This window comes from Zalophus californianus, chromosome 4 (assembly GCF_009762305.2).
Source record: "Zalophus californianus isolate mZalCal1 chromosome 4, mZalCal1.pri.v2, whole genome shotgun sequence".
Taxonomy (NCBI): domain Eukaryota; kingdom Metazoa; phylum Chordata; class Mammalia; order Carnivora; family Otariidae; genus Zalophus; species Zalophus californianus.
In genome coordinates this window covers 1984560-2009267 of record NC_045598.1, presented here as the reverse complement: position 1 = coordinate 2009267, position 24708 = coordinate 1984560, and the positions used below count along the sequence as shown (strand labels likewise).

Genomic DNA, 24708 nt, shown 5'->3' with positions numbered 1-24708 from the left:
CAGCCATAAACTCCTGTGCCTTGGGGAATGGGGGCTGCCAGCACGAGTGTGTCCAGCTCACAGTGACCCAGCACCGCTGCCAGTGCCGCCCCGAGTTCCAGCTCCAGGAGGACGGAAAGCGCTGTGTCCGTGAGTGTGCCACCAGCCCTCAGGAGGGGGCACGGGGGGCTGGGACCCCCACCAGCACTCCCCAGACCCATCCAGGGACCCTGAAGCCTGAGCCTAGGGCAGCTGCTGGGACCGAGGCTGGGCTCACCTCCCTGCTTGGCCTCTGGGGCCAGAAGCGGGGCTTAGGGGAGGCAGAGCCCCCTTGGCTGCCCCAAGGTGGTGGGGCATCGTCCGGCCCCCGGTGGGTGTGGGGGAGGAAGCCCCTTAGGCTGTGCTCTGGGATCCTGCATCTGTTGGGGGCAGGAAGCCCAGGATAGGGCATGTGGGGGATGGTAAAGGACATCCTTCCTGTCTCAGTTCTAACGCCTGCCCTGGGCTTTGTGTGGGCATGTGGGACCCAGGCTCCGGCCCTCGGGTGGGAGATGCAGGCTGGGCCCCACCTGGCATCTTGCCTTGGGGTCTTGGGGCTTCCTGTCATGGAAGGAGGAGCTTTGCTGATGGAGATGGTGGGGCAGGCTCGGGGGCCCCAAGATGTGGAAATGGGGGGGGGTGCTGGGATGGGGCCGGTACTGAGCAGACTCGTCCACACCTGGCCTCATGGGTCCCAGGCCAGGAGGGAGGCTGGGCCTGAGGGGCTGAGCAGTGGGGGCAGAGTGGCATGGTGTTGCAGGGCTGGGGGGCTGCAGGGCACCTTGGCTCTGAGTAGGAGGAGGCTCAGGAGGGAGGCTGGCACCCTCCTGTCTTTGCAGGGGCGTCTTGGGGGCTTCCACATCTGGGAGAGGGGAGACCCCCACTGAGCCCGTTAGACTGGAGCCCAGAGGCGCAAGAGCAGTTGGGGGGCTCACGAGAGGCCTGGGGCACCCCAGATCTGCTGGAGCCCCCATCTTCCCTCTGGGCCTGTGACCACAGGGAGAAACCCGTGTGCGGACCGGAATGGCGGCTGCATGCACACGTGCCAGGTGCGCCGCGGCCTTGCCCACTGTGAGTGCCACGCGGGCTTCTTCTTGGCGGCCGACCGCAGGTCCTGTGAAGGTGAGGTGCCCTTCCCCGTGCTCTGGCCCCAGCCTGGGGCCAGCTGTGGGGGGGCCCAGGCCCCAGCCGTTGCTGCACCCGACCTTGGGCGGGGGACGGGGAGGGACAGGAGCCCGGGTCTCATTTCTGCAGAAGCAGGTGGGAGATCTCAGGTTGTTACTCAGTAGTTCTTGTATCGGCTTAGTCGTATGTGACCATCAGGGAAACTGAGAGGAGGCCACGAAGAGAAGGAAGGGAGCATCACTGGGGCTGGCTTCTGGATGTTTCTACGGGTTGTTTGTTAGCACGCTCACTTCGAATTGTCTCAGATCCCAGTTGGGCACCACTTTCTAGAACGCGCTTCTTCATCCTGGGCTTCGGGGGTGTGGGGCTACATGTCTGCGGTGCTTATTACCCCATCACAGGAGTCTGGGGGGGCCCTTCCTTCCTGTACACGCAGCTCTGAGGGAGGGTCTTGCACATCCCCGTCACTGTTGGGGTGTGTCTAGGGCAGGCGGGGGCCGTTTCCCTGGCATCCTAGGTGGGGGTCTGAGAGGCGGTGCCGCAGGATGTGGGCCCCCACAGCACCGACACCAGGAGGGAGTGCTTTAGGTGCCGTTGTCCTGGCTGCTGGGGGTGCCGGGGGCTGTGGTGGGCTCAGCAGGAGACGGGGTGAGGGTCAGCTTCATCCCAAGGAAACTCAAGGGTGCAGCCACGAGCAGTGTCGGGGATTGGACAGCGGGATTTGGGCCTCGTGGCCAGTGCTGTGGGTGCAGAGGCCGATGATGGCCCCTGGTGTCTGTGGGCCCCTAGAGGCAGGCCACGGAAAGGCCCCTCCTGTGGCAGGCCCGAGACCGGGCTCGGTGACTGGGGCGGCACAGCTGAGGGAGGTGGGTTCAGAGACGGACCTCCTTGCCCAATGCTGCTGGTCCAGACCTGTGTCCTCCTCACCCTGAGAGGAAGCGTGGTTCTGCCCCCGGGTGCTGCTGATGAGAACGTGGATGCTCCGGTGGGCTGCCCTGGTCACGGAGCCTTGGAACAGGAAGTGGGGAGAGAGCCCTGGGTCTGAGTCCTGACCCCCAGTGGGACCCGTCCACACTGAGGCCACCACCCCGGGGGCCGCACATCCCAGGACAGCAGCCCAGAGCCCTCCGCCTCGATCTCTCCCGTGCAGATGTGGACGAATGCGCCACAGGCCAGGCCCAGTGTGCCCACGGCTGCCTCAATACCCGGGGGTCCTTCACGTGCATCTGCCACGCTGGCTACGAGCTGGGCGCTGACAGCCGGCAGTGCTACCGTGAGTGGACAGCGGGTGGGCACTGGCATCCTGGGGTGCGGAGGGTCCTGGAGCCGAGATTCAGTTCCCCAGGCCTCATGGGCGCTGGCGTGCTGAGGCCCGGCTGAGGGGCAGAGCTTTCCTGCCAGCCGGGGACACTGCTGCGTGCGGTGGCTGCGGTGGGCCCCGGGGCGTTGCAGATGCGTGGGGGGGGGGGCGGGGGGGACAGAACGTTCCAGAGCCCGCCCAGCCCAGGAGCTGAGTGCGGCCCACTTCCCAGGAGCATGGGCCTGGGGGCTGCAGTCTGGCTGCTGGGGCCGGGGGGGCCGTGGGAGGGGGTCACCCGGACCCCGTCCTGCATCCCTGCTGCTGGGTCTCGTGGCAGGCATCGAGATGGAGATTGTGAACAGCTGTGAGGCGAACAATGGGGGTTGCTCGCATGGCTGCAGCCACACAAGTGCGGGGCCCCTCTGCACCTGCCCCCGGGGCTATGAGCTTGACGAGGACCAGAAGACGTGCATCGGTGTGCATTGGCACCCTACACGCTGCTCCCCCCGCCCCCCACCCCCCGGGGCTGCACGTCGGCATGATGCCATGACTTGGCAGCTCCCTCTGGTTCCCCTCTCTGTCCTGCTCACTCTGCCCTGCACCTGGGGTGGGCCGGGGGTGGGCCCTGCTGAGCACCCGGCACCCACACCCCATTGGCCCCATCGGACCCCCCCACTCACTGGGTGAAATGCCACAATTGCTGGGAGTAGCCCCTGGAACCCAGGGGGGAGTGTGAGGGGGGACCCTGCTGTGAGATGGACTCCCCACCACTTGCAGCCCCCAGTCTGGCCCCCACAGCCTGCTGGGGCGGCCCTGGGACCTTGGCGTATGTCCTGTGTGTCTGGGGCCAGGGCGGTGTGTGGATGCGTGTGAGTGCGAGTGGGGCCGTGTGTTGGTGGGCGAGGGAGGGTGCGCCCGTGGGCAGGTGGCAGTGGGCCCTGGTTGTGTCCTGTAGACGTGGACGACTGTGCGGCCTCCCCGTGCTGCCAGCAGGCCTGCACCAACAGCCCTGGCGGGTATGAGTGTGGCTGCTACGCTGGCTACCGGCTCAGCACCGACGGCTGCGGGTGTGAGGGTGAGCAGGAGTGGGGGTGGGGGGGCGGGCGGGGGCGAGAGCAGGGGTGAGAGGCGGCGAATGGCGGTGAGAGCGGGGCCGAGCAGGTGTGAGGGTGAGGGGGGCGGGCGGCGGTGAGCGGCGGCGAGCGGGAGGCCGCTGGGGGGCCGCTGGGGGTGGCCCCCCCCAGGGCCTTGCTTGACAGGGCCGTGCGACCTGCCTGTGCCCCCCAGCGGTCTCCCGCGCCGGCCTGCACCCCCGGCTGCTCCCGCCCCCCCTGGGCTGGTGTCTGTTCTTACTCTGACGCTGGACAGGGGAGGATGGCCGTGGCCTCGGTCCAGTGGGCGGAGGCGGGGTGGGAGGGCCCCACGTCCCCGACCCCCGGAGGATAGGCCGCAGCAGCCCCGGGTTTGCCTGCAGACGTGGACGAATGCGCCTCTGGCCGCGGCGGCTGTGAGCACCACTGCACCAACCTGGCGGGCTCCTTCCAGTGCTCGTGTGAGGCCGGCTTCCGGCTGGACCAGGACCGCAGGGGCTGTGCCCGTGAGTCTCCAGCTCTCACCTCGGGGACCCGGCCTTCTAGGCCCCTGCCCCTGGTGGCCCGCACTCCCCTCCCTGGCTGGCTGGACTCACCTCAGCCCCCCCTCCCGCTGTGGGCCAGGCCCGGGGCAGCAGGGTGGGGGAGGGGCTGGTCGGTGGGGCACCCTCCAGGCCAGGGTCCTGCCCCGGGGCCCTGGGTGGTCCAGCTCCTGCCCTGCCCAGGTGACACAAGGGACGGAGGACAGCATCCAAGGGGGAGAGAGCTGCCCCGCTCCCCTCCCTCCCATGCTTGGTCAGGAGTGCAGCTGGGGTGATGCCCCCCTGCCACCACGCTGAGGAGGGGTGCAGCAGGGGCTGCTGGTGGGAGCCCACCGGGTGGGGCTCAGGCTCTGAGCCGCCTCTGGGCACTGGGCACCAAGGGGCAGGAGGGTCCAGTACCAAGGAGGACAAGTGGGTGGCAGGGGCTAAGGGGCCTTTGTGCCCCCACCCAGCCCTGGAGATCCCCGAGGTGGACCTGGATGGCCAGCTGCCCTTTGTGCGGCCCCTCCCACATGTCACGGTGCTCCAGGACGAACTGCCTCACCTCTTCCAAGACGACTATGTCGGGGTCCAGGAGGAGGAGGCAGCGGCGGAGGCCCGGGGCGAGCACACGCTGATGGAGAAGTTTGGTGAGAGGCGGGTCCAGCCATGGGACTTCTGCTCCCAGGGACCACGGCCAGTGCCCCCTCGGCCCGGCCGCTGCCCCCCTGTGGTCTTGGGCTTGAGGAAGAGCCTGGTAGTGGTCTTGTTTGACCAAGGCTCAGAGAAGGTGCTGGGTTTGCACAGCACACATGGGGCTGAGCCTGGCTGGACCAGGTGGGCCCTGACGTCCACCCCCCACTGCCCCTGTCTGCCGCCAGTCTGCCTGGATGCCTCCTTTGGCCAGGACTGCAGCCTCACGTGTGACGACTGTCGGAATGGGGCGACCTGCCTCCCGAGCCTGGATGGCTGTGACTGCCCCGAGGGCTGGACCGGCCTCATCTGCAACGAGGGTGAGGCCATGGGGCTGGGGTGCTGTGAGCCCCGGGACCTGCGGGCAGCCACCCTGGGCAGGGGCCCCAGGGACTGGCAGGGCCTGGCATCTGCCCCTTGCAGATGGTCCAGGGCAAGCAGGCCAGCAGCTAAGGCAGTGTGGGGGGTCTGACAAAGAGTAGCTGGTGGGCAGGCCGGTCACATCCCTGTCCTGGGTGAGAGCAGCCATGACCCAGGCCACTCGGCAGGCAGGTTGGTAGCTGGAGTGCTTTTGAGACCTGCTCTCCCAGCCCTGTCCAGTGACCCTGGGCCAGGCCCACGGTGCTGGTCGGTCTCCGGGGCTCTGCCTGCTGAAAGCCCTGCTGAGAAGGTGGATGTGCTGGAGTTCAGAGGGAGAGGATGCGGTGACTGATTAGTGATGTCTGCCGTGTGTTGGGGCCGGACTGGGGGCTCGGGTGCGGCTGTCTGTTGCTCTGGGTGTCACTTCTGAACGGGGTGGCTCACACCGTGGGATGGTGTCTAAGTGTCCCTAGAGGGGCTGCCAGGCCCAGAGTCCTTCTGCAGGCCGGTGGCCCTCACGCTTCGCTGTCCGCACCTGCAGCTTGTCCTCCAGACACCTTCGGGAAGAACTGCAGCCTCTCCTGTGCCTGTCAGAATGGCGGGACCTGTGACCCCGTGACGGGCGCCTGCCGCTGCCCTCCCGGTGTCGGTGGAGCCCGCTGTGAGGACGGTGGGTGCAGCTCCTCCCGGGACTCTGGAGTGTCCCTGGGGTGGAGGGGATGGGAGGCAACCTCTCAGCTGGCCTGCCTGCTTCTCCTCGCCACCTGCCTTCCGCAGGAGCCGGGAGGGGAAGGCAACAACGTGTTTCACTGTTTGCTTTCCCTGGGGCCCAACTGTAGCGCAGGGTGAAGACTTGGCAGAATAGCACTTCTGCAGTGGGTTCCCCTGCAAGGCAGTGAGCTCCCTGTCCCTGGAAGCATTCAAGTAGAGCTCTTTTGTGGCTGGGTGGGATTTGCCTGGGCCCATGGCTGCATGGGACAACACTACTGTCCTTTTGAACTGTGAAGTGTCTACGTTTTTGAAAGAATTCGAGGGTCTCTGTAAATAAGTTTCCCAGGTGACTGATGCCTTACTTTGAAGACAGCAGACCTTCAAAATTCTGCCTGTTTTGCTGGACAATGTAGCTAATGTGTCGAGAACTTCCTGCCTTATCAAGGGGGCAGTTTCAGTCCCTGGATCCTGTGCCCGGGGCTTCGGGGCGGTGGCCCCACGGGGCTGTCCTCCCCCTCCCTCTGGTCAGACCTCACATGTCCGGCTTTCCTCTCCTTTCTCTTTTAAGGACGCTCGTGGATTAGAATAACCCAGGAGGGTCTCGACTCTAGATCCTGGGGATTAGATGGGGACGTATCCCGGGGTGACTCTTTAGCTCCCTGCAGCCCTTCAGGACACAGGAGCAAGCCCGGAGGAGGCACTTTGGGAAGGAAATCCAGATGCCTTTTCCTAGCTGCGGGCGCCCTGAGCCCGGTCTCTGGATGCTGGCCGGCTGGGGCCGTGTGCCCTGCCTTCTCTGAGGGCCAGAGGTTGGGCTGGGTGACCACCGAGGGTTGGAAGTCAGGATGTGGTGGATGAGGGTCAGACGTAGGACACTGGGGTGAGGTCTTTGTGCATGTCCCACGCGTACGCTGGAGAATGTGCTTGGCTTTGCGCCCCGGGCCGTTCTCCAGACCACAGACGCTGGGGAGACAGGCCAGCCAGGGCAGATGGCCATATCCATGGCTCATCCTGTGTGTGCCCTGTTCTCATGGTGCCCTTGTCTGCCCCCGGGCCCCTCCCTGTCTGGAATGCAGAGTCTTCAGGCTGCTAGTAGCCCCAGAGTCCTCCGGCTCTGCCCTGGGCGCCTGGGCTACTCCCGGCTCCTGTGCCGGGCACAGGGGGTCCTTGGAGCATCTGTACGGGCGTGGGGGCATGTCCAGGTGGGCACTCAAGAGGCCCTGCCTCCCGCAGGCTGCCCCAAGGGCTTCTATGGCAAGCAGTGTCACAAGAAGTGTCACTGTGCCAACCGTGGCCGGTGCCACCGCCTCTACGGGGCCTGCCTCTGTGACCCAGGGCTCTACGGCCGCTTCTGCCACCTGGGTGAGTCCCCTGCCAGCTGCTGGTGTCCAGGGGGGTGGGGGGCATGCTGCCCTAGTAGGGCCTCGTGCTCCTGGGCCTTGATGCCCACACTCCGGCTCGGGGGCGACTGTTCATCTGCAGAGGGGGACGCAGGGCTCAGCGAGGTCCCCCGGCAGGGATGTGGGCTCCAGGGACCCAGAGCTGTGTCCTCCAGACTGTGCTGGCCTTCAGGGTGTCTGGGGGGGGTGGTCCCCAGCCTTCTGTTGCTTCCTGGCCCCACAATTGGGCTAACGGGTCGACGGCAGCATGGGCGGGGGCAGGCCTCCCTTGGAAGCTGCTGGGGCACAGGGCTCTCCTTGGCTTTCGGAGTTTCCCGGCAGCAGGGGTGAGTCCTGAATCCCCAGAGGGGTCACCCCTCCCTGGTGGGCTGGTGGGGAAACGTGGCTGACGATGAGTAGACTTCATCTGGGAGCCCCGTACTGTACTTTGAAGGATTATTTAAAGGGGGGAGATCGAGATTCCAAGAGCCGCTCTCTGTGTGGCTCAGGGGGCTGGAGACCCTGGGACCCTGCAGGTAGGCAGTCTTCCCTGTTGGTTCTGTGGGTGCAGCGTGTCCGCCGTGGGCCTTTGGGCCCAGCTGCTCAGAGGAGTGCCTGTGTGAGCGGCAGAACACGCTGACCTGTGACCGGAGGGATGGTAGCTGTTCCTGCAAGGCCGGCTTCAGGGGCGAGCGGTGTCAGGATGGTGAGTGCAGGGGTGCGGGGGGCGGGGAGGGCCGCAAGCTGGCTGAGACTGCAGGCCCTTCTCTCCTCGCCCCCTGCAGAGTGTATGCCGGGCTTCTTTGGGCCCGGATGCCGACAGGCGTGCACCTGCCCTCAGGGCGTGGCCTGTGACCCCGTAAGCGGCCAGTGTGGGGGGCTGTGTCCTGCTGGCTACCAGGGGAAGGACTGTGATCAAGGTCAGTGGCTGGCCCCAGCGATGCCCAGGGTCGGGTGGGGTGTGGGTCCTCTGGCCCCACCCTGGTCGCGCAGTGGTGACTATACTGGTCTGCCTGTCCCCGTGCCCCGGTCAGGGCTGCTGGGATGGGAGTGTGCCTGTGTGCCCGGGGCCCGGCCCAGGGAAGGGGTCACGTCCTCTAATGTTGTTCCCTCCCCACCCCCGCCCCCCCACTTGTTAGCTAGAGCATGCTCAGTGTGCTGGGATCCGGGGGGCTGGCACTCTGTCCTGGTAGGTCTGAGTCTCTGGGACCCGGGCAGCTCCTGGAAGCGCGGTCTTGGGCTGGAGGTGCAGCATGGTGTGTGGTGCGTAGTGTGTGGTGCACGGCGCATGATGAAGGCCGTCCGCACAGCTGCCCTGGCCTGGGGCTGGAGGGAATGGGTGCAGAGTGGTGGGCCCAGCTGGAGGCCCGGGCCTGTGTTTACACACTGCAGGCAGCCTGAGTCCTGGGGTGACCCCGGCCCCGCTCACAAGGTGCAGGCAGCTGGGAGTCTCCCTTGGCATATGGTGTGTGTGCTGTCTGCCCCTGCTGGCCCCAGGTGGGTGGGGACCACCGGGCCCATGGGGTGACTGATGTGAGCATGCCTGGGGGCCGGCTGGCTCGACCTCCCCCTAGCCATGGCCTGTCCCCTCTGGGGAACAAGGAAGGGGCCCTGGGGACCCAGCCTGAGCCGAGGGGTCAGCGTCTCCCTCTGCAGCCAGGCTACGTCCCTCCAGAGTAGTGGTCCTGGAGACTGCAGTGATGACCCTGTGCAGGGCTCTCAGGTCCCAGGGGTCCAGGAGGGGTGTGTGGGGGGGTGCTGGGATCCCAGCCTGGACCCCCCCAGCTCGACATGCACCCCAGGGGGCTTTGTGGTGCCTGCTGCCCTTTAGCTGCTGCTCTCCTGTCCCTATAAGCTCTGGCGAGTCACAGGCTCCCCACCTGGACCCCTGACTCTTCTCTCGGCCTCCCCCAGACCCCCACGGACACTCAGCAGAGCGCTGGGGCACATGAGCACACATGTGCACCCACTGCCCGGGCCTGCGGCGGCCGGGTGCTCTCTCCGGAGAAGTGTCCATCCTGCCCACTGCCCTCTGCAGCGGCCGGTTAGCCCAATGTCCTCCAGGCTATTCTTTATCTTCCACGTGTGAGTGCAACCACATGATAATTGGCTTTCTCTGCTTGACTTATTTCACTTAGCAATTCCCTCTTCCGGTCCCATCCATGTTGATGTAAAAGTTGGGTATTCATTCTTTCTCATGGCTGAGTAATATTCCCTTGTATATATGGACCACATCTTTATCTTTCATCTGCTGAAGGGCGTCTTGCCTCCTTCCACACTTTGGCTGTTGTGGACATTGCTGCTATGAACATAGGGGTGCACGTGCCCCTTCTTTTCACTACATTTGTATTTTTGGGGTAAATACCCAGTAGTGCAATTGCTGGGTCATAGGGTAGCTCTATGTTCAACTTCTTAAGGAACCTCCATACTGTTTTCATTGTGGTTTTGATTTGAATTTCCCTGATGGCTAATGATGATGAACGTTTTTTCATGTGTCTGTTGGCCATGGGCTTTCCTTGCAGCCCGAGGGAAGGAACTGTAGGGCTGCCCAAGGTCACCCCTGCCGGCTGGCCCTGCCGGGGCAGGTGCAGTGTGGGGGAGGCTATGCTTGGGCTGGTCAGGGGCTTCCAGCGCCTGGGGCTCTGCCTGTCCCCACAGGGAGGTGCAAGGCTCCTGGCCCCCACATGCTTCGCTGCTGCCCTGCGGTGGGCACAGAGCACCTGGGCCAGTCCTTCTCTGGAGGCTCTCTCTCCTTGTCTCCACTCTTCCCCGGGGTCTCACTGCCCCTCTGCTGGGCAGAGGAGGAGGGAGTCCCAGGACTCTGGATCCTCCACACTCTCTTAATGAGCCTGGCTCCCATGGCAGCCCCCATCCTGCTGGGAGAAGGCCACAGCTGGCGGTAAAGTGGTGTATGCAGGCCCCCACCTCACCCCACCCCACGCTCTTTGGGGATCTGAGACCGAGGGGGCCAAACTTGTCCTGGGCTTCCTGGCTGGGTGGGGAGGGGGTAGGAAGGAGGGCAGAGCTACCTCCAGCTTGCTGCAGGGTGCCCAGAGTCCGTCCTGCACCCCCTCCCCCTGAGCAGGCCCCCCCCACCCGTGTGCCCCATGCTCTGCCTGCTTCTGTGATCCCCGTGGTCACCGGGGACCCCGGCTGAGCCCAGCAGCCCTGCTGGGGCAGGGGGGCAGCCCCACAAGGAGACCCTTGTGGTTCCTCCCTACAGAGTGCCCGGGGGGACATTTGGCTCCCGTGGGGGGGCACCCTGCGACCGGGTCATGGGGCAGGGCCTGTGCCCTCCAGGGAGGACTGGGGACGGTTGGGGGCAGGTGAGTGGCCACGATGTCCTGCAACACCCTCCCCTCCCCGTGCTACACGACTCTGGGTGGTCACAGCCCTGGACCGAATTTGGGGGTCCTGCAGCCTGCAGACCCCAGGCCTGTGCTTAGCAGCTGAGGGCCCACGCTGAGCCACCCTTGGGTCTGGGCTGGGGGGTCTGCGCTGACCTGGGTGCCCAGCTTGGCCAGCAGAGCCCCCGGCCTTCCTGGGGGCTGTGCTTTGCCCCCAGGCTGCCTGCCCACCGCCCGTCCTGGGGCAGGGGCCTCTCTTCTGGGGGTGGTACTCTGCAGCCTGTGGCCCACAGAGGGGTTGGGGGTTCCCATGAGCTGTTCCTCCCCCTCCCTGGGCCGTGGCGCAGGGTCACTGCCGTGTCAGACGGGGCCAGCAAGGCCCCGGGCCAGACTGACTGCCTGTGGGGGGCCTAGATTGTCCCGAGGGTCGCTGGGGGATCGGCTGCCAGGAGATCTGCCCGGAGTGTGAGCATGGCGCTGCGTGTGAGCCTGGGACCGGAGCCTGCCTGTGCCCCCCCGGTTACGTGGGCAGCCGCTGCCAGGACCGTGAGTACGGGGTCCCCCGACCTGCAGGACATCAGCCCCTAGCCTGCGCCCCAGCCGCCCCACTGGCTGACCCTCTCCTGTCCTGCAGCATGCCCTGCAGGCTGGTTTGGGCCCGGCTGCCAGACGAGGTGCTCCTGTGCCAACGATGGGCACTGCCACCCGGAGACCGGACATTGCAGCTGTGCCCCTGGATGGACCGGCCTCGGCTGCCAGAGGGGTGGGTGGCCCAGGGCTCAGGGTGAGGGGGCTGGGGGGCTCAGCAGGAGGCCCTGTGCCTGGCCTGGCCGCGGTGCCTGTGCTCTGCTGGGCCTGTGCAGGCTGACTTGGGCTGTGTTGCAGCCTGTGATGATGGGCACTGGGGACCCGACTGCAGCCACCCCTGCACCTGCAGCCCAGGCCACGGGAGTTGCGACGCGGTCAGTGGCCTGTGTGTGTGTGAGGCCGGCTACACAGGCCTGCAGTGTGAACAGCGTGAGTCCTGAGCCGCCCACAGCCACGCGCCCACGCCCATGCATGCACACCCATGCGCCCACGCATGCGCCCGCATACGTGCGCATGCATCAGGGGCTCTGGTTCTGCCCTTCTGTCTGTGGGACAGGCGGAGGGTCTCCTCCCCTGAGGTCCCCCAGTTCCCTCTGTCCCGCCGGGCCCAGGCCCCCCCCCCCTCAAGCCTACCTGGGTCTATAAGGTGCACCTGGAGCGGTGGGCCGGGAGGGCAGGGAGCGGCCACCTGGCACCTGGAGGAGGGGAGGACCAAGGGCCATGGCCTTCTCAGTGCATCCCCCACCCCCCAGGCTGGGGCAGCTCCAGAGGTCATGCCTCGGGCGCCTACCCCTCCGGGGGCTGGCTCAGTCCTTAGCTGGGCAGGCAGGGGACGCGTGCCCACGGTCCCCTCCCCCGGCCGGGCCGGCAGAGGTGCAGGCGGGTCTGGGTTGGTCTCCCCTGCTCCAGCTGACTGTGGGCTGGGGCTGCGTGTCTCAGGGTGTCCCCAGGGCCGCTTTGGGCCGGGCTGTGGACAGCAGTGCCAGTGTGAGCACGGGGCAGCCTGTGACCACGTCAGCGGGGCGTGCAGCTGCCCGGCCGGCTGGAGGGGAGCCTTCTGTGAACGCGGTGAGCTGGGGCGTGTTTGTGGGCTGGTGGGCGGACCCTGCCACCCCGGCTGTGTCCCATCACCACCTGCTCTCTGCAGCCTGCCCGGTGGGCTTCTTCGGCCTGGATTGCCCCCCTGTCTGTGACTGTGCCCCTGGGGCCCCCTGTGACTCTGTGAGCAGCTCCTGCCTCTGCCCTGCCGGCCGCCGGGGCCCCCGCTGTGCGCAGGGTGTGAGAGGCCAGCCAGCCATGGGGGCTCCAGGAGAGAAGCCGCCAGCATGTTAGGCCCTCTGTGTGGCCACCCTGAGGGGTGCCCAGGCCCGAGGGAAGGGAAGCTTGCCCAGCTGCCCCAGATCTGCTGCAGCGCCTCCCCCAGACCCCTGACGGTCCCTTCCCTCCTGCAGCCTGCCCCGCCCCCACTTACGGACACAACTGCAGCCAGACCTGCTCCTGCTTCAATGGGGCCTCCTGTGACCCCGTCCATGGACAGTGCCGCTGCGGCCCTGGCTGGATGGGCCCCACCTGCCTGGAGCGTAAGCCCCACCCCACCCCAGGAGTCTGGGACCGGGGCTTGTGGCAGCCCTTCTGTGTTCCACACAGGGTCACGTGGGCGCAGGATGCTGGTGGACGGGAGTCTCAGCAGGAGCGGTGGGCGGGGGCTGAGGCCTGGCACCGGGGGGGATGGGACGGGCAGGGAGGTGCCAAGCTCCGCAGGGCTGGGTTGGTGGGCCCAGGGTGGCCTGGGGCAGGTTGTCTTAGAGGGAGCCCTGGGAGAGGTCGTCCCCACGAAGTCTGCTGTTGAGTTTTGGGGGGGCCTGGAAGGTGCAGAACCACCGGAGCTGACGCTCGCTGGGGGCGGCGTGGGGCCCGCTGGGCTGGGCTGCTGCGAGTTGCTCCCCTCCCCCCGCAGCCTGCCCCATGGGCCTGTCGGCCACAGCTGTGAGCATGCCTCCTCTGCCAGCACGGGGGCACCTGTGACCCCGTGTCAGGCCACTGCACGTGCCTGCAGGGCTGGGCTGGCCCAGCCTGCGAGCAGGGTGAGCCCGGGTCAGGCAGAGGAGGAGGAGGGACCCGGGAGCCAGGGCGGGTGCCCCAAAGCATGCTGGCCCACCTCCACTCTCTGTGGGCAAAGAGCTTTCTGCCGGCGGGTCTGCGGGTCTGCGGTGTGACCTCCCCCTAGGCCCCTCCCCTTCTCCAGGACGGGGCCCCAGGGTCTGGGTACAGGAAGCACAGGTGCTTCCTGGGGTGTAGGCGGGAGGTCTCCTGGGGGTCTCCTGGGCCCTGGGGGTATGGGGCACTGCTGGGGTACTGTGCCCCGCAGAGTGTCTCCCTGGGCGCTTCGGAGACGGCTGCAAGCTCAGTTGCGGATGTCTCAACGGTGGCCTCTGAGTGGCGTTCGGGCCGCTACCTCTGCCCAGCCGGCTGGACCGGGGACAAGTGTCAGAACCCCCTGGATTGGGGGCTGGGGTGTGGGGGGGGCAGCCCAGGAGGCCCTGCTGGTCCTGTCAAGGGGTAGCCTGAGCCTTGCTGCAGGGTGGAGGGCCCTGTGAGCTAGTCCCTTGGCAGGTGGGGGCAGGGGCTGCCATCTGAGCTCCTGGGGCCCCCCGTGGGAGGGGTGGGGGGCGTTTGGCCCTGCTCGCACCCCTGGCGCCGGACTCAGCCCTCTGCCTTGTCTCGCCCACCGCAGCCTGTGCTGAGGGCACGTTTGGGGCACGCTGTGAGGAGCGCTGTGCCTGCCAACAGGGGGCCCCCTGCCACCACATGACGGGGGCCTGCCTCTGCCCCCCGGGGTGGAGAGGCGCCCGGTGTGAGAACGGTGAGCCCCTCGGCTCCGCCAGCACCCACGGAGCCTGCTGCTCGGGGGGAGGGGGGTCTTGGCACAGTGATCCCTCCAGGCTGCCCTGGCCCTACGCCTCCCCACCAACCCTGCACTGGCTTCCTGCAGCCTGCCCGCTTGGCTGGTTTGGAGAGGCCTGTGCCCAGCACTGCCTGTGCCCACCCGGCGCTGCCTGCCACCACGTCACCGGGGAGTGCCGCTGCCCACCAGGCTCCACGGGGCCTGGCTGTGAGCAGGGTAGGTGACCCCACCCAGGGGGGCAGAGCGGCTGGTAGCTGAGGTACACAGACCCCCGAGTTGGACCCGAAACCTCCACCCCCAGACGGGGCCATGTGGGGGACATGTTCCTGAGCTGGGCCAGGACTGACCTCTCCCGCCTACACCCCAGCCTGCCCACCCAGCCCCTTTGGGGAGAGCTGTGGGCAGAAGTGCCATTGTCCCGGCGAGAACCAAGCCTGCCAGGCTGTCCTCAGGAGGGGCTGCTCATCCCAGGGGTGGGGGTGGGATGCCAGGGGGCAAGGCCTGGCCCATGGCCTCTGGCACCTGCCTGTGTCCCTGCAGAATGCCCCCCCGGGCGGTTTGGGCCTGGCTGTGAGCAGCGGTGTGAGTGTGTCCATGGGGACTCCTGCGACGCAGCCACCGGGGCTTGCCTCTGCCCTGCTGGGTTCCTGGGGGCCAACTGCAGCCTGCGTGAGTGGTCGGGGGGACGGAGGGGGTGGCTGCTCCCTGGGCCTCTGTGGGCAGGGCCCCCCAGCCAGCCTGTGGGGAGGACAGTCCCCGACTGTCTGTCTTCCTGAGTCTCCTGCTGGGCCTGGCCCCAGGCCGGGCTGAGGTGGGGGGTGTCCGTGTGACCCTAGTGTCCGTGCTGGCCAGCTCTGTCCTCCCCCCGCCCTGCACTGGCCACGCCCAGCAGGGTTTGTGCACCTCTGTGCAGACGGAGACCAGCTAGGCATCCCGCTGACGAGTCTCCGTCGGGCTGGGAGCCTGGCTGGGCCGGCGGGATTGGGGTGGGGGGCAGCAGTTAGTCACTGTCCCTGCAGAGCCGGCCCGGCCTGGCCCCCTGGCCCCCAGACCTGCGGGTGGAAGGGAGAGGCCAGGGTGGGTAGGGGCATGGGAGGCCCCTGCAGCCCATCTCTGGGCTGACGTGGCAGAGAGAAGGGGAGCTGGCAGGGGTGGCCACCATTCTCTTTCCTCCCAGCAGCCTGTCCACAAGGCCGCTTTGGCCCCAGCTGTGCCCACGTGTGCAGGTGTGGGCAGGGAGTATCGTGTGACTCCGTGACTGGCACCTGCACCTGCCCCCCTGGGAGGACCGGCGTCCACTGTGAGCATGGTGAGCGCCCGCTTTGCCTGCCCTTCCACATTTCACAGATGCCACTGCGTCCGGCTGGGGGGGGGCCGATGGGGGGAAGGCATGGGTCCCCCAGGGGAGCGCCAGGCCCTGGAGCTGGGTGGTGTATTCACACCAGCAGAGCCTCCATTGACCCGTCAAGTGGCTGGTGGGGGCTGGACAGGTTCCAACCCAGAGCCCCCTAGCAGGAGGGTTCAGCGGCTGTTTTGTCTGAGGACAGAGCCAGCTGCCTGGCTCAAGTGTCTGTGGCGCAGGGTCCTGCTGGCCCTTTCTGCTGCGCCCGGAGGCCGGGGACCCCAGGTGGACAGAGGCCTGGGGCACGGGGGCATGGTGGGGGAAAGGGGATGACCCCAGGAGCAGTCATGAGGCTCCCGCCCGTGATGGCAGTCTCGGTCCCCATGCCACAGCTATGGACCCTTGGCCTGGCTCCCATAACCTGGTAGGTCAGAGCACTCTGCCAGCCTCTGGTTCTCATCAAGGGATCAGTGACCCCCCCCACTGACCCCCCAGTTCTTAGCCCGTGGTAGCAGAGTCCTAAGCTGCGGCCTGGCTGCAGTTAGGCCGTGTCCATGTCTCCAGGGAAGTTCAGTAGCCATGGATCAACCAGATCGTGATCAGGGGCCATCTGGAAAGCCAGGCTGCCCAGCCGCCTCCGCCTGGAGGATGTGCCTGTGCAGAGGGCCCCCCGCCTCCAGGAAGGCTGCCCTAACCAGCTCCCGCCAGTTGAGCAGGCACTCCCTGCCCTTCCTCGGCGGGCGCGTGGCCGGGCGTTTGCGGAGAGGGTGGAGGAATGGGCGGGACTGGCTGCTGTCAGCTCCCTGCACGCGTGCGGCAGAGTGGCCTCAGCAGGGGTTTGTGGAATGAAGGCCAGGTGTGGTGGGGACGTGTCCCAGAGCGTGTCAGGCCTTGGCCTGGAGCTCTGAGCGGCGCCTGACTCCTGCCCCTAGGCTGCCCTCAGAACCGGTTTGGCGTGAGCTGTGAGCGCGTGTGCCCCTGCAGGAACGGGGGCCTGTGCCACGCGGCCAACGGTAGCTGCTTCTGCGGCCTGGGCTGGACGGGGCCGCACTGTGAGCTGGGTGAGCAGGCAAGCCAGCCCTGGGCGGGGAGGGGGCTGGCTCTGGACCCCCTGGGAGAGCACGGGGCTCAGGAGCAATGTGCGGGGCTGCCGTGGGGGCTGGGTAAGGCCCCCGGGGTCACAAGAATCCGGCTGGTGCCCAGGGGCCGCCCCTCGGGCCCCCTGCCCTTGTGCCCCCTGCCTTTGCGCTGCCGGAGGCCGACCTGCCGGCTCTCCCCCCAGCCTGCCCTCCTGGTCACTATGGTGCCGCCTGCCGTCTGCAGTGCTCTTGCCAAAACAACGGCACGTGTGAGCCCACCACGGGCGCCTGCCACTGCGGCCCCGGCTTCTACGGCCAGGCCTGCCAGCACTGTGAGTCCTGGGGTGGGGGCCCCGGCCCCGGTGGCCGCTCCGCGTGGGACCGCGGGGCCAGCGTGGGCTTCCCCATGGCGACTGTCCCTGTCCCTCCCCGTGGCGGCCAGCAAGACAAGGCCTGGCCCTACTCACTGTGGGACTCCAAGGCCAGAGGCCCCTGGCTCAGGGTCCCATGAGAGCAAGGGGACCTCCCACCTAAGCCCCAGCTGCGATGGGGGGTCCAGGCCTGGGTGGGAGAAAGGGAAACGCGAGCCTCTGAAGCAGGACCTATGCTCACTGGGGGCGGGCTGAGGTAGGAGCTCTAACGGGGGTGTCCCTCAGCCTGTCCCCCCGGCTTCCACGGGGCTGCCTGCCGGAAGGCGTGTGAGTGTCAGCACGGGGCTCCCTGCCACCCCGTCAGCGGCCAGTGTGTCTGCCCTGCCGGCTTCTCCGGCCAGCTCTGTGAGAGGGGTGAGTGCTCCGTGTTCCCACATGCTCCCTGGCCCTGTCCTGTTGGGTAGGGCACAGGAGGGGACACTGAGTCCACTGTCCCCATCCAGGGTGTGAACCAGGCTCTTTTGGAGAGGGCTGCCGCCAGCGCTGTGACTGCCGGGCGGGGGCACCCTGCGACCCCGTCACCGGCCAGTGCCTGTGTCCCCCGGGGCGCACAGGGGCCACCTGTGACCTCGGTGAGTCTGGGGTCCCCTCAGCAGAGCACGGGCGTGGGTCTCTGCTGGTGGCAAGGATTGCATGTGTAGGGGAAGCCCTGCCCTGGCCTGGACACTGTTGCCCCCCCCCGCGCCTCTGTGCGGGGGCTGCCCAGCGTGGGGCTGTTGCTCAGGGATGTCAAGGCCTCACCCTGCTCTCTGGCCAGAACGGGGGCCCCGGTGTGGTGCGAGGGAGACCTTCCCGATCTGCCAGCCTGCTCGGACATGGGAGGGGCTGTCCGCTGCAGGCTGCACGCACGACTTCACCGTTGTGTGTTCCTCTTGACCTGGGGAGGGGCATCCCTGACTGCCAGGCCCCCCGCTTTGTCAGCCCCGGGCCTGGGCAGGTGCCCAGGACCTGGCGCCTTCCCACGTGGGAACTCTCACAGGGCAGGGAGAGTGAGGTCCGAGAGGCCCTTGCTCCGTCCAGCCCTACCCAGAGGGCCTGGGGTGCCCTGGCCAGAGCAGGCAGGATGGCCCTCAGGCCCGCGTCTCCCACTCCCTCCCGCCTGCAGACTGCACAGTGGGCTTCTTTGGGCCGGGCTGTGCCCTGCGCTGCGGCTGTGGGGCTGGGGCTACCTGTGACCCCGTCAGTGGGCTGTGCCACTGTGTGAACGGCTCTCTGGGGCCCACCTGCCAGCAAGGTGAGTCAGGATCCCGAGGGGGGAGGCGGGAAGACAGCGTGCTCCCTAGCCCGGCCCCAGCGGGGACCCCGCTCCCCCCCCACCCCAGAGCAGAGCAGCCAGCCTAGCTGGTGAGAATGTCGCCGCCCCTGCCCGGTACCCGTGGTGTCTGCGCAGCTTCTCATGGGCGGGGTGTGGGCCTCGCAGCGGCTGGACGGTGGGTGGGGCGGGGTTCTGCCGGGCCGGCAGCCCCCCACCCTGTGGGCGGGCTGGATGATCCAGGGTAGTTGGGCGCTGACCCAGCCCTGCACCCCCCCCCCCCCCGCCTTGCCCTGCATGTGTGTGCACAGGGGCGTGATGGTGCGCCCCTGCCTATGTGTGCTTCAGTCTGTGTGTGCACGCCAGTGCCCGCCGGCAAACCCCCACCCCGGGCAGTGGGGGAGGGCACTGCCTGGCCTCGGCCCCCATGGTCCCCGGGGAAGCGTGCATCTGCAGGCAGGACTCGGGGTGCCCTGGAGCCCCTGGTCAGCTCGCCCAGGCCCAGGCTGCTGAAGGGAGGGGGGACGTGTGCTGAGAGGGTTGCGTCCGGGCCCGTGGGGCCGGCGGGGGACAGGCCTTGAGTGGGGATTCCAGACGGGTCCGTGGCCTAGGAACCCCACAGGCGGGCTGGATCTTGTGTATGCACGTTTTTGCGGCCCTGGGAGGCAGCCCTGGCCCGCGCCTGGTAGGAGCCCCAGGGGCGGGACTCCTGGCGGGCAGAGGCGGCCCTGGACAGAGCGCCCGCCCACGGCGGCACCTGGTGGCCATCTTTGGTACTGCACCGCAGGCCCCCAGGGTGGTCCTGGCAGCCCGGCATGCAGCTGGGGTCTGAGACCTGGGTCACCCCTCAGGCCCGTGGGAAGGAGAGGCAAGGCTCTGCTGCCTTGCAGTCCTGGGCCCTGCCTCCTGCCCTGGAGTGGACTGGTGCCTTCTAGCAAAGCACCTCCCAGCCCACCATGCTGCCGGGCTGGGGGAACTGGGAGCTTTCATCTGGGGAGGGGGAGAGGCCCCGCTATTTGCGAAGGTGTGAGCAGGGGAGGGGAGAGGCTTTGCTGGGAGGACCCTCCGGGCCCAGGTGGGAGAATGGCATTTGCATTTGGGGGCGTCACTGGCCTGTGACCCGCAGACAGAGGCCAGAGGAGGGACGAGGGTTGCACACTTCTGTAGAACTGGCCGCCACAGGACGGCCATCCAGAACCTGGACCTCAGAGATGAGGCTGGGCAGAAGCTGGGGAGGAAGGGGGGCCGTCTGCCCTGTGGGCTGGAGCCGGAAGGGCAGGAGGGGACACGGGAAGTGTGCGCCCAGAGCTCCAGCAGCTTCGAGTTTCCGCCTGCCCTGGCGCTGACCCTCCTCCCCCCGTCCCTACAGCGGCCTCACGACCAGCTTCTCATGAACCAGCACTTGGGCTCGGCAGCCGGGCAGAGAAACCCTAGCTCCGAGGCAGCTGCAAGCAGGCCCGTCTTCCAGGCGCTTTGCTGACGACTGAGGAGGGGCGCCTGGGGGCTGGCCAGAACTCCAGCCCAGACCGCCCGGCCCTGCAGCCTTGTGCTGGGCAAGGAGCGGCTGGCCACGGGGAGGGAGGCCCTGCCTGGCCTAGCTCCAAGGGGCCCAGGCGAGTGGGCCCGGCCTCGGGCTGTGCAGCACACCGCTGCGCTGGCCGCACGTGCTGAGGAAGCCCTCCCCCCGCCCCCCAGCCGCCCCCTCCGGGGCCCTGGGTCAGGACTGAGGGCAGGTGTGGCTGCAGGTGCAGGCAGGGGCCCCTGCCCTCTGAGCAGGTTCTTCTGGTGCTAGGCCCTGGGACTGCTGCGCTCAGCCCGTTGACCTGGAATCGTGGCCCACTGTATTTATAGAGAAGTATTTATGGGCAGCTGGCCACGCCCACTGTGCCCCTGGGCACGGACAGGCTGCCCCTTCCTGCCTGCCCCAGGAAACCCTGCTGCGGGACTTTGGGGCTCCCCCCCCGCGGGGCCTCTGGGCGGTGGGCTCCAGTACATGTGAAACCCAGAAACTTAAGAAAGAAGCTGCCGCTTCCTTGTGGCCTGTGTGTTCGCTGCTTTGGGCTCACGGTGCTGGCCTCCCAGTGCATCAGCAGGAGAGTGTTTGGACAGGAACCTCCTCCGGACCAGGGAGGCCCCACAGGCGCCTGGCCCCATCTGGTCCCTGCCCCTCCCAGGGGGTGGGGGTGGCACACGAGGAGAGTTGGGGTGTGTCCTGGTTCCTGGGGGGCTGGCTGGTCTGCATGTGGGAGCATGGTTCCGCAGGGAGGAGGCTGGCCCGAGCGCATGGGTGATGTGGGGGGGCAACATGGGTACCCCACCCCTCCTCTCTTCAGGGTGGAAACAGCAGAGTGGGGTGGAGAGCATCCCAGGGGCGGGGTGCCCAGTAGACTGGGTTGGACCCAGATGGCCACACTGGGCACTTAGGGTCTGGGCTGTAGCCCCCTGTGCCCCCCAACACCAGCCCAGCTAGCAGATACCCTCAAGGCAAAGGGTCTTGCGGAGTGAAATGAGGAGGGCTCTAGCAGCCGCATCCCCTTAAACAGACAACTAGGTAACGGCCCTTAGCAGAGAAAGCCAGTGAATGGGCTGCAGCGTTCAGGCTTTCAAGTAAATGTAGTGAGTGCCCCAGGACGGGACAGGGGGCCAGGCTGGTGACCACACAGGAAGAAGCCGTTCCGGGAGGAACAGTGGCGAGGGCGCCCAGCGCGGCTGGACTGGGCTCTGCGGTCCGGGGCCTCTGCTGGGAGGCGGCAGGGAGGCTCGGAGGGAGGGGACACCAGAGGAGAAAGGTTAATGGAAGTGGAGGAGGGGAGGCGTTAACCACCTCTAATGAAGCTCTAGGATGAGAGGAAAAAAATTTGCGGGAGGCAACAACAGAAGGTGAATGATCTCAGACTGAAAGGGCTCCGCACAGCAAGACAGGAGTAAGCGAGCCACGCCCTAAAGAATTTTAAGGAAATCACCAGCAAGGAGAGATCTCAAAGGCCCAGGAAAAAAGAACAGAGATCTGTGCGGCCTCAGAGTTGAAACTCTGGAAACCAGGACAGTGACGTTCTGTTGTCAAAGCACCGAAGAAAAATTTTTGAAACTCGAAATGTATGTGTTGTTAAAGTGTCTGAAAAACAAAGCCAGGGTTAACTTCCTGGGGGTTAACCTCGGAAGCCAGAGCTGAAACCGTGCCTGGAGGACACTCGCCAGCAAGAAGAGCAAGAAGACCTGCAGGTGCAGTGACATGTTCCCGTGTCACCCAGCAGCAGAGAGAAGCAAACATTCACAGCGACAGCAAGGGTGGGGAGAGCGTGCCGGGTCCCTCCCTGCTGGCGAGGGACGCGGGCAGACCACGGACGCCGGTGGGGTGAGCACACCGGAGTGAGGCAGCCCCACTCCCTCCACGGGTACGGGCGGGCTGGGCAGCCTTTCAGCCCCTGGAGGATGTGTCCTCACTCCGGCAGAAGGTGGGGAAGGAGGAAAGACAAGCGGAGTAAGAAAGTAGATCTGCAAGGCCCATAGATGGGGACAAGGGATGATCAAAGCCCGGGTCCCAGCGCGGCCTTAGATGCTGCTCAAGGGTATTTTAACTGTGAAAGACGCCCCTAGAAGGATGGACGTAGACATATACGAAGCAAATCAAAAGAAAGCTGGGGTAGGAGCTTTAATGTTTCGGGGTGAAAGACATCAGAAGTGGTGGTGTGGAGATCTGGGTGCGGATGTATGCACGTGACCGCGGAGGCTCGCAAATTCGCAGGACTGACGCTGTAGCTGGAAATAATCTGTACCAGCTGGTGATTTTAATATGTTCTTTAAAAACAAAAACAACCAATAAATAGGTCAAGCAAACAGGACATAAGCAATGATAAAAGTTTAGTAAGCTTTAACACACATGGTAGACAAATATTTATGCTCATCTTCACACGTTCATCCTATTCATATACACAGAACTCGTATCTGTGTGTATAAACTTCACACTCACAAATGGAGAACGACGCAACACTTAACAAAACCAAAATCCCTTTGAAGATAAGGAAGAAAAGAACTAGGAAGATTGATGATTTTTTTAAACCCAGAGAAAACATGGAAGGAAGAATTAACACACAGACATGATGGAGAGTAAGACGTAAAAATGATATTAAGAGTGACCATGTACAAGGAACTTGAAATTTTTTTTAAAAAATGGGTAAGTTTTGAGGGAAAATATGAAATGCCAGGATGGGTGTTGGTAGAAATGAACAAACTTGAATGAGCCAGTAACGTCAGTAAATGCAGATAGTAGTGGGAGCCCAACACCACTCCCGGGAGTGCCTGAGACACCAGCCGGTGTGGGTGGGTGTGCCAGTTTCCAGACACGGTGAAGCTGTCTACTGTGAATTGTTCCGGAATCTCTAAAAAGAAGAAAAGCAGCTCACCTCATTTCATGAGGCCAGTGTAGCCTGGTTCTAAAACCAGGTCAGGGTGCTACAAGGAGAGATTACAGACTCCTTACGTGTATGCAGAAATCCTCCTCCTAGACATTTGTTACTCAAATATAGATGTTTTAGAGGTTGATTTATTTGAGAGAGAGGGAGCACACACGAGCAAGAGGGACGGGGAGAGGGAGAATCCTCAAGCAGAATCCCCGCTGGGCGCAGAGCCTGACTCGGGGCTGGATCTCATGACCCCGAGATCACAACCGGAGCTGAAGCCAGGAGTCGGATGCCTAACCGACTGAGCCACCCAGGCGTCCCACCACTCAAAAATATTTTAAAAATAATAGCAGCTCGATCCAATGGGGATTGCACTTGACTAAAATGCCAGGACAGTCTAACATACAAAATGCGCTGACATGTTTGGGGAGACGAGAAATCGGATGATTGTCTGACGGAAGCAGAAAGAGCATTCTATAGAATTCAGCATCTCTTCAGGATATAAATTCTTGGGAAACCGGGGTGGGTACACACAGGACCTTTGTGGACAGTGGTCATGCGTCAAGAATCTCTCGCAAGTCTGGTGGAGAAACCAGGGGCTCAAGTCTCTGGGCGAAGGCTTGCAGGCCGCTGACGCCCGCCCAACACACCCTGGGGCCCTGCTCTCTCCTCCCTGTGCTATCCATCTCCCTGGCCCTGACCCGGGAGCCCCCAGCTCTGGGTGTCCTTCCCCCGGGAGGACGCAGTCCGGGAGATGGGGCCCCCCAGACAGACGGGCCTGGGTAGGGCCCCTTAAACGCTGTGGGAGGAGCAAACAGCTTCCCTGGGAGGGAGACCCGACACCAGCATGTCTCCTGCCCACCCCCCGCCCCTCCCAGTGGAGCTCCCCAGGCCCTACCCGGTGAGAGCTAGAAACTAGGACGTGAGGCTGTGGGGAAGAGAGAACCCTCCTCGGGGGCCTGGGGGCAGGACTTGGGGGATGCAGAAGGGCCAGCAGATGAATGAGTGCGACTAGGAATCAGCAGAGTGAAAAGCATGGATATCCTATGAAATGTGTAAAACCTATGAAGGTTGGTAGAGCTTCAGCAGAGGCCATGATGAACCAGGAAACTACCAGGTATGACATCCTTCAACGCGGCAACAAGACCCATCTGTGCCCGAGGGTTTTTCTGGCAAAAGGATGCTTGAAGCCCCGAACCAGATTAGGAGCGCTGCAAGGGGCGGAGGGCCCCGATCTGGTGTGACCCCAGGCCCAAGAGCGCCCAGGGATGGGCTGACAGGTGACAGCTGGGGGGAGGAGGTTGGGGGTGTCTAACGTGGGGGGGGGCTGATGTTGGTATCAATGGCAGTAACCAAGGGTGATGATGAAGTGTGCGGGTTTCAGGGACACCCAGGGCCCACGAAGGTCTGGGTGGAGATGCCGACCTGCATGCCTAAGGGGCAAGAGTCAAGGAGTCTGGGGGCTCTCATCATGGCGTGGGGCATGGGGAGCCCCAGGCACTGCTGGACACCTGGAGGCGCTGGATGTCTTTAGGGCTGCGGGCATGGCCAAAGTGCCCTCTGCCAGCCACCCGGGCCCTCAAGGGAGGTGGGTCCTCCCTGCAGAAAGGCCCCAGAATGTTCCTGAGTGGTCCTAACAGCAAGTGGGTGGGCTGGGACACCTTGGTGTCTCTTCCCACTGGGCCCCATTGGGGTTGGCTGATGTCCCAGGAAGCCTAGGTGGCCCCCAGCAATGGGCAGAGGCTCTTGGGGCCTGTTTCCCCGCCTGCAACAAAACGGGCGGTGCAGCTGGCTGGGAGGAGGGGCTGGGCTAAAGGGCCTCTGGAGACCCCTCCCAACACAGCAGGTGTGGCCGGACTCTCCCAGGAGGCCCTGGTGTATGGAGGTGGGAGGCAGAAAGGTCTTAAGACCAGCTCTACTGGAAGGCAGGTCAGGGCAGCGTCCCCCTGGGCAGGGCCAGGGCCCAAGCTGGCCTGCTTTGCCCCCAGGAAGGGACCCCAGACCGAGCAGAGGCCCCTCGGGGGGTCTCGAGTGGGCACTGGCGCTGGGGTAAGCCCTGGCCTTCCTCTCTTCACTGTCCACCCGCCTGGGCCCCTCCAGACCGAAGCAGCCCGGCCTCTGCTTCCCGATTCCTCTTTGAAGGGTGTCTGTCCTGAGCTGGCCGGC

The 24708-nt window shown here is 65.4% G+C and overlaps 1 protein-coding gene across 4 annotated transcripts in view; it reads left to right on the top strand.

Annotated features, from left to right (window-relative positions):
- MEGF6 (multiple EGF like domains 6) overlaps positions 1–20198 on the top strand; it is an 86569-nt gene extending 66371 nt beyond the window's left edge. The window contains exons 6-32 of one of the 4 annotated variants that reach the window (XM_027604383.2): positions 4–129; positions 1018–1140; positions 2294–2416; positions 2781–2918; positions 3399–3518; positions 3918–4040; positions 4529–4705; positions 4937–5068; positions 5650–5778; positions 7053–7181; positions 7770–7904; positions 7984–8118; positions 10960–11091; positions 11180–11308; positions 11431–11562; positions 12073–12201; positions 12585–12713; positions 13868–13996; positions 14126–14254; positions 14579–14707; positions 15219–15347; positions 16313–16441; positions 16663–16791; positions 17116–17244; positions 17334–17462; positions 17996–18124; positions 19512–20196. In XM_027604383.2, the coding sequence (XP_027460184.1) occupies positions 4–129; positions 1018–1140; positions 2294–2416; positions 2781–2918; positions 3399–3518; positions 3918–4040; positions 4529–4705; positions 4937–5068; positions 5650–5778; positions 7053–7181; positions 7770–7904; positions 7984–8118; positions 10960–11091; positions 11180–11308; positions 11431–11562; positions 12073–12201; positions 12585–12713; positions 13868–13996; positions 14126–14254; positions 14579–14707; positions 15219–15347; positions 16313–16441; positions 16663–16791; positions 17116–17244; positions 17334–17462; positions 17996–18124; positions 19512–19576 (3467 nt within the window). In that variant the 3' untranslated portion in view covers positions 19577–20196. Of the gene's footprint in view, positions 1–3; positions 130–1017; positions 1141–2293; positions 2417–2780; positions 2919–3398; positions 3519–3917; positions 4041–4528; positions 4706–4936; positions 5069–5649; positions 5779–7052; positions 7182–7769; positions 7905–7983; positions 8119–10959; positions 11092–11179; positions 11309–11430; positions 11563–12072; positions 12202–12584; positions 12714–13867; positions 13997–14125; positions 14255–14578; positions 14708–15218; positions 15348–16312; positions 16442–16662; positions 16792–17115; positions 17245–17333; positions 17463–17995; positions 18125–19511 lie in introns of all 4 variants that reach the window. The other 3 variants (XM_027604492.2, XM_027604447.2, XM_027604406.2) reach the window with 3 other exon arrangements.
- The last annotated feature ends 4510 nt before the right edge of the window (positions 20199–24708 follow it).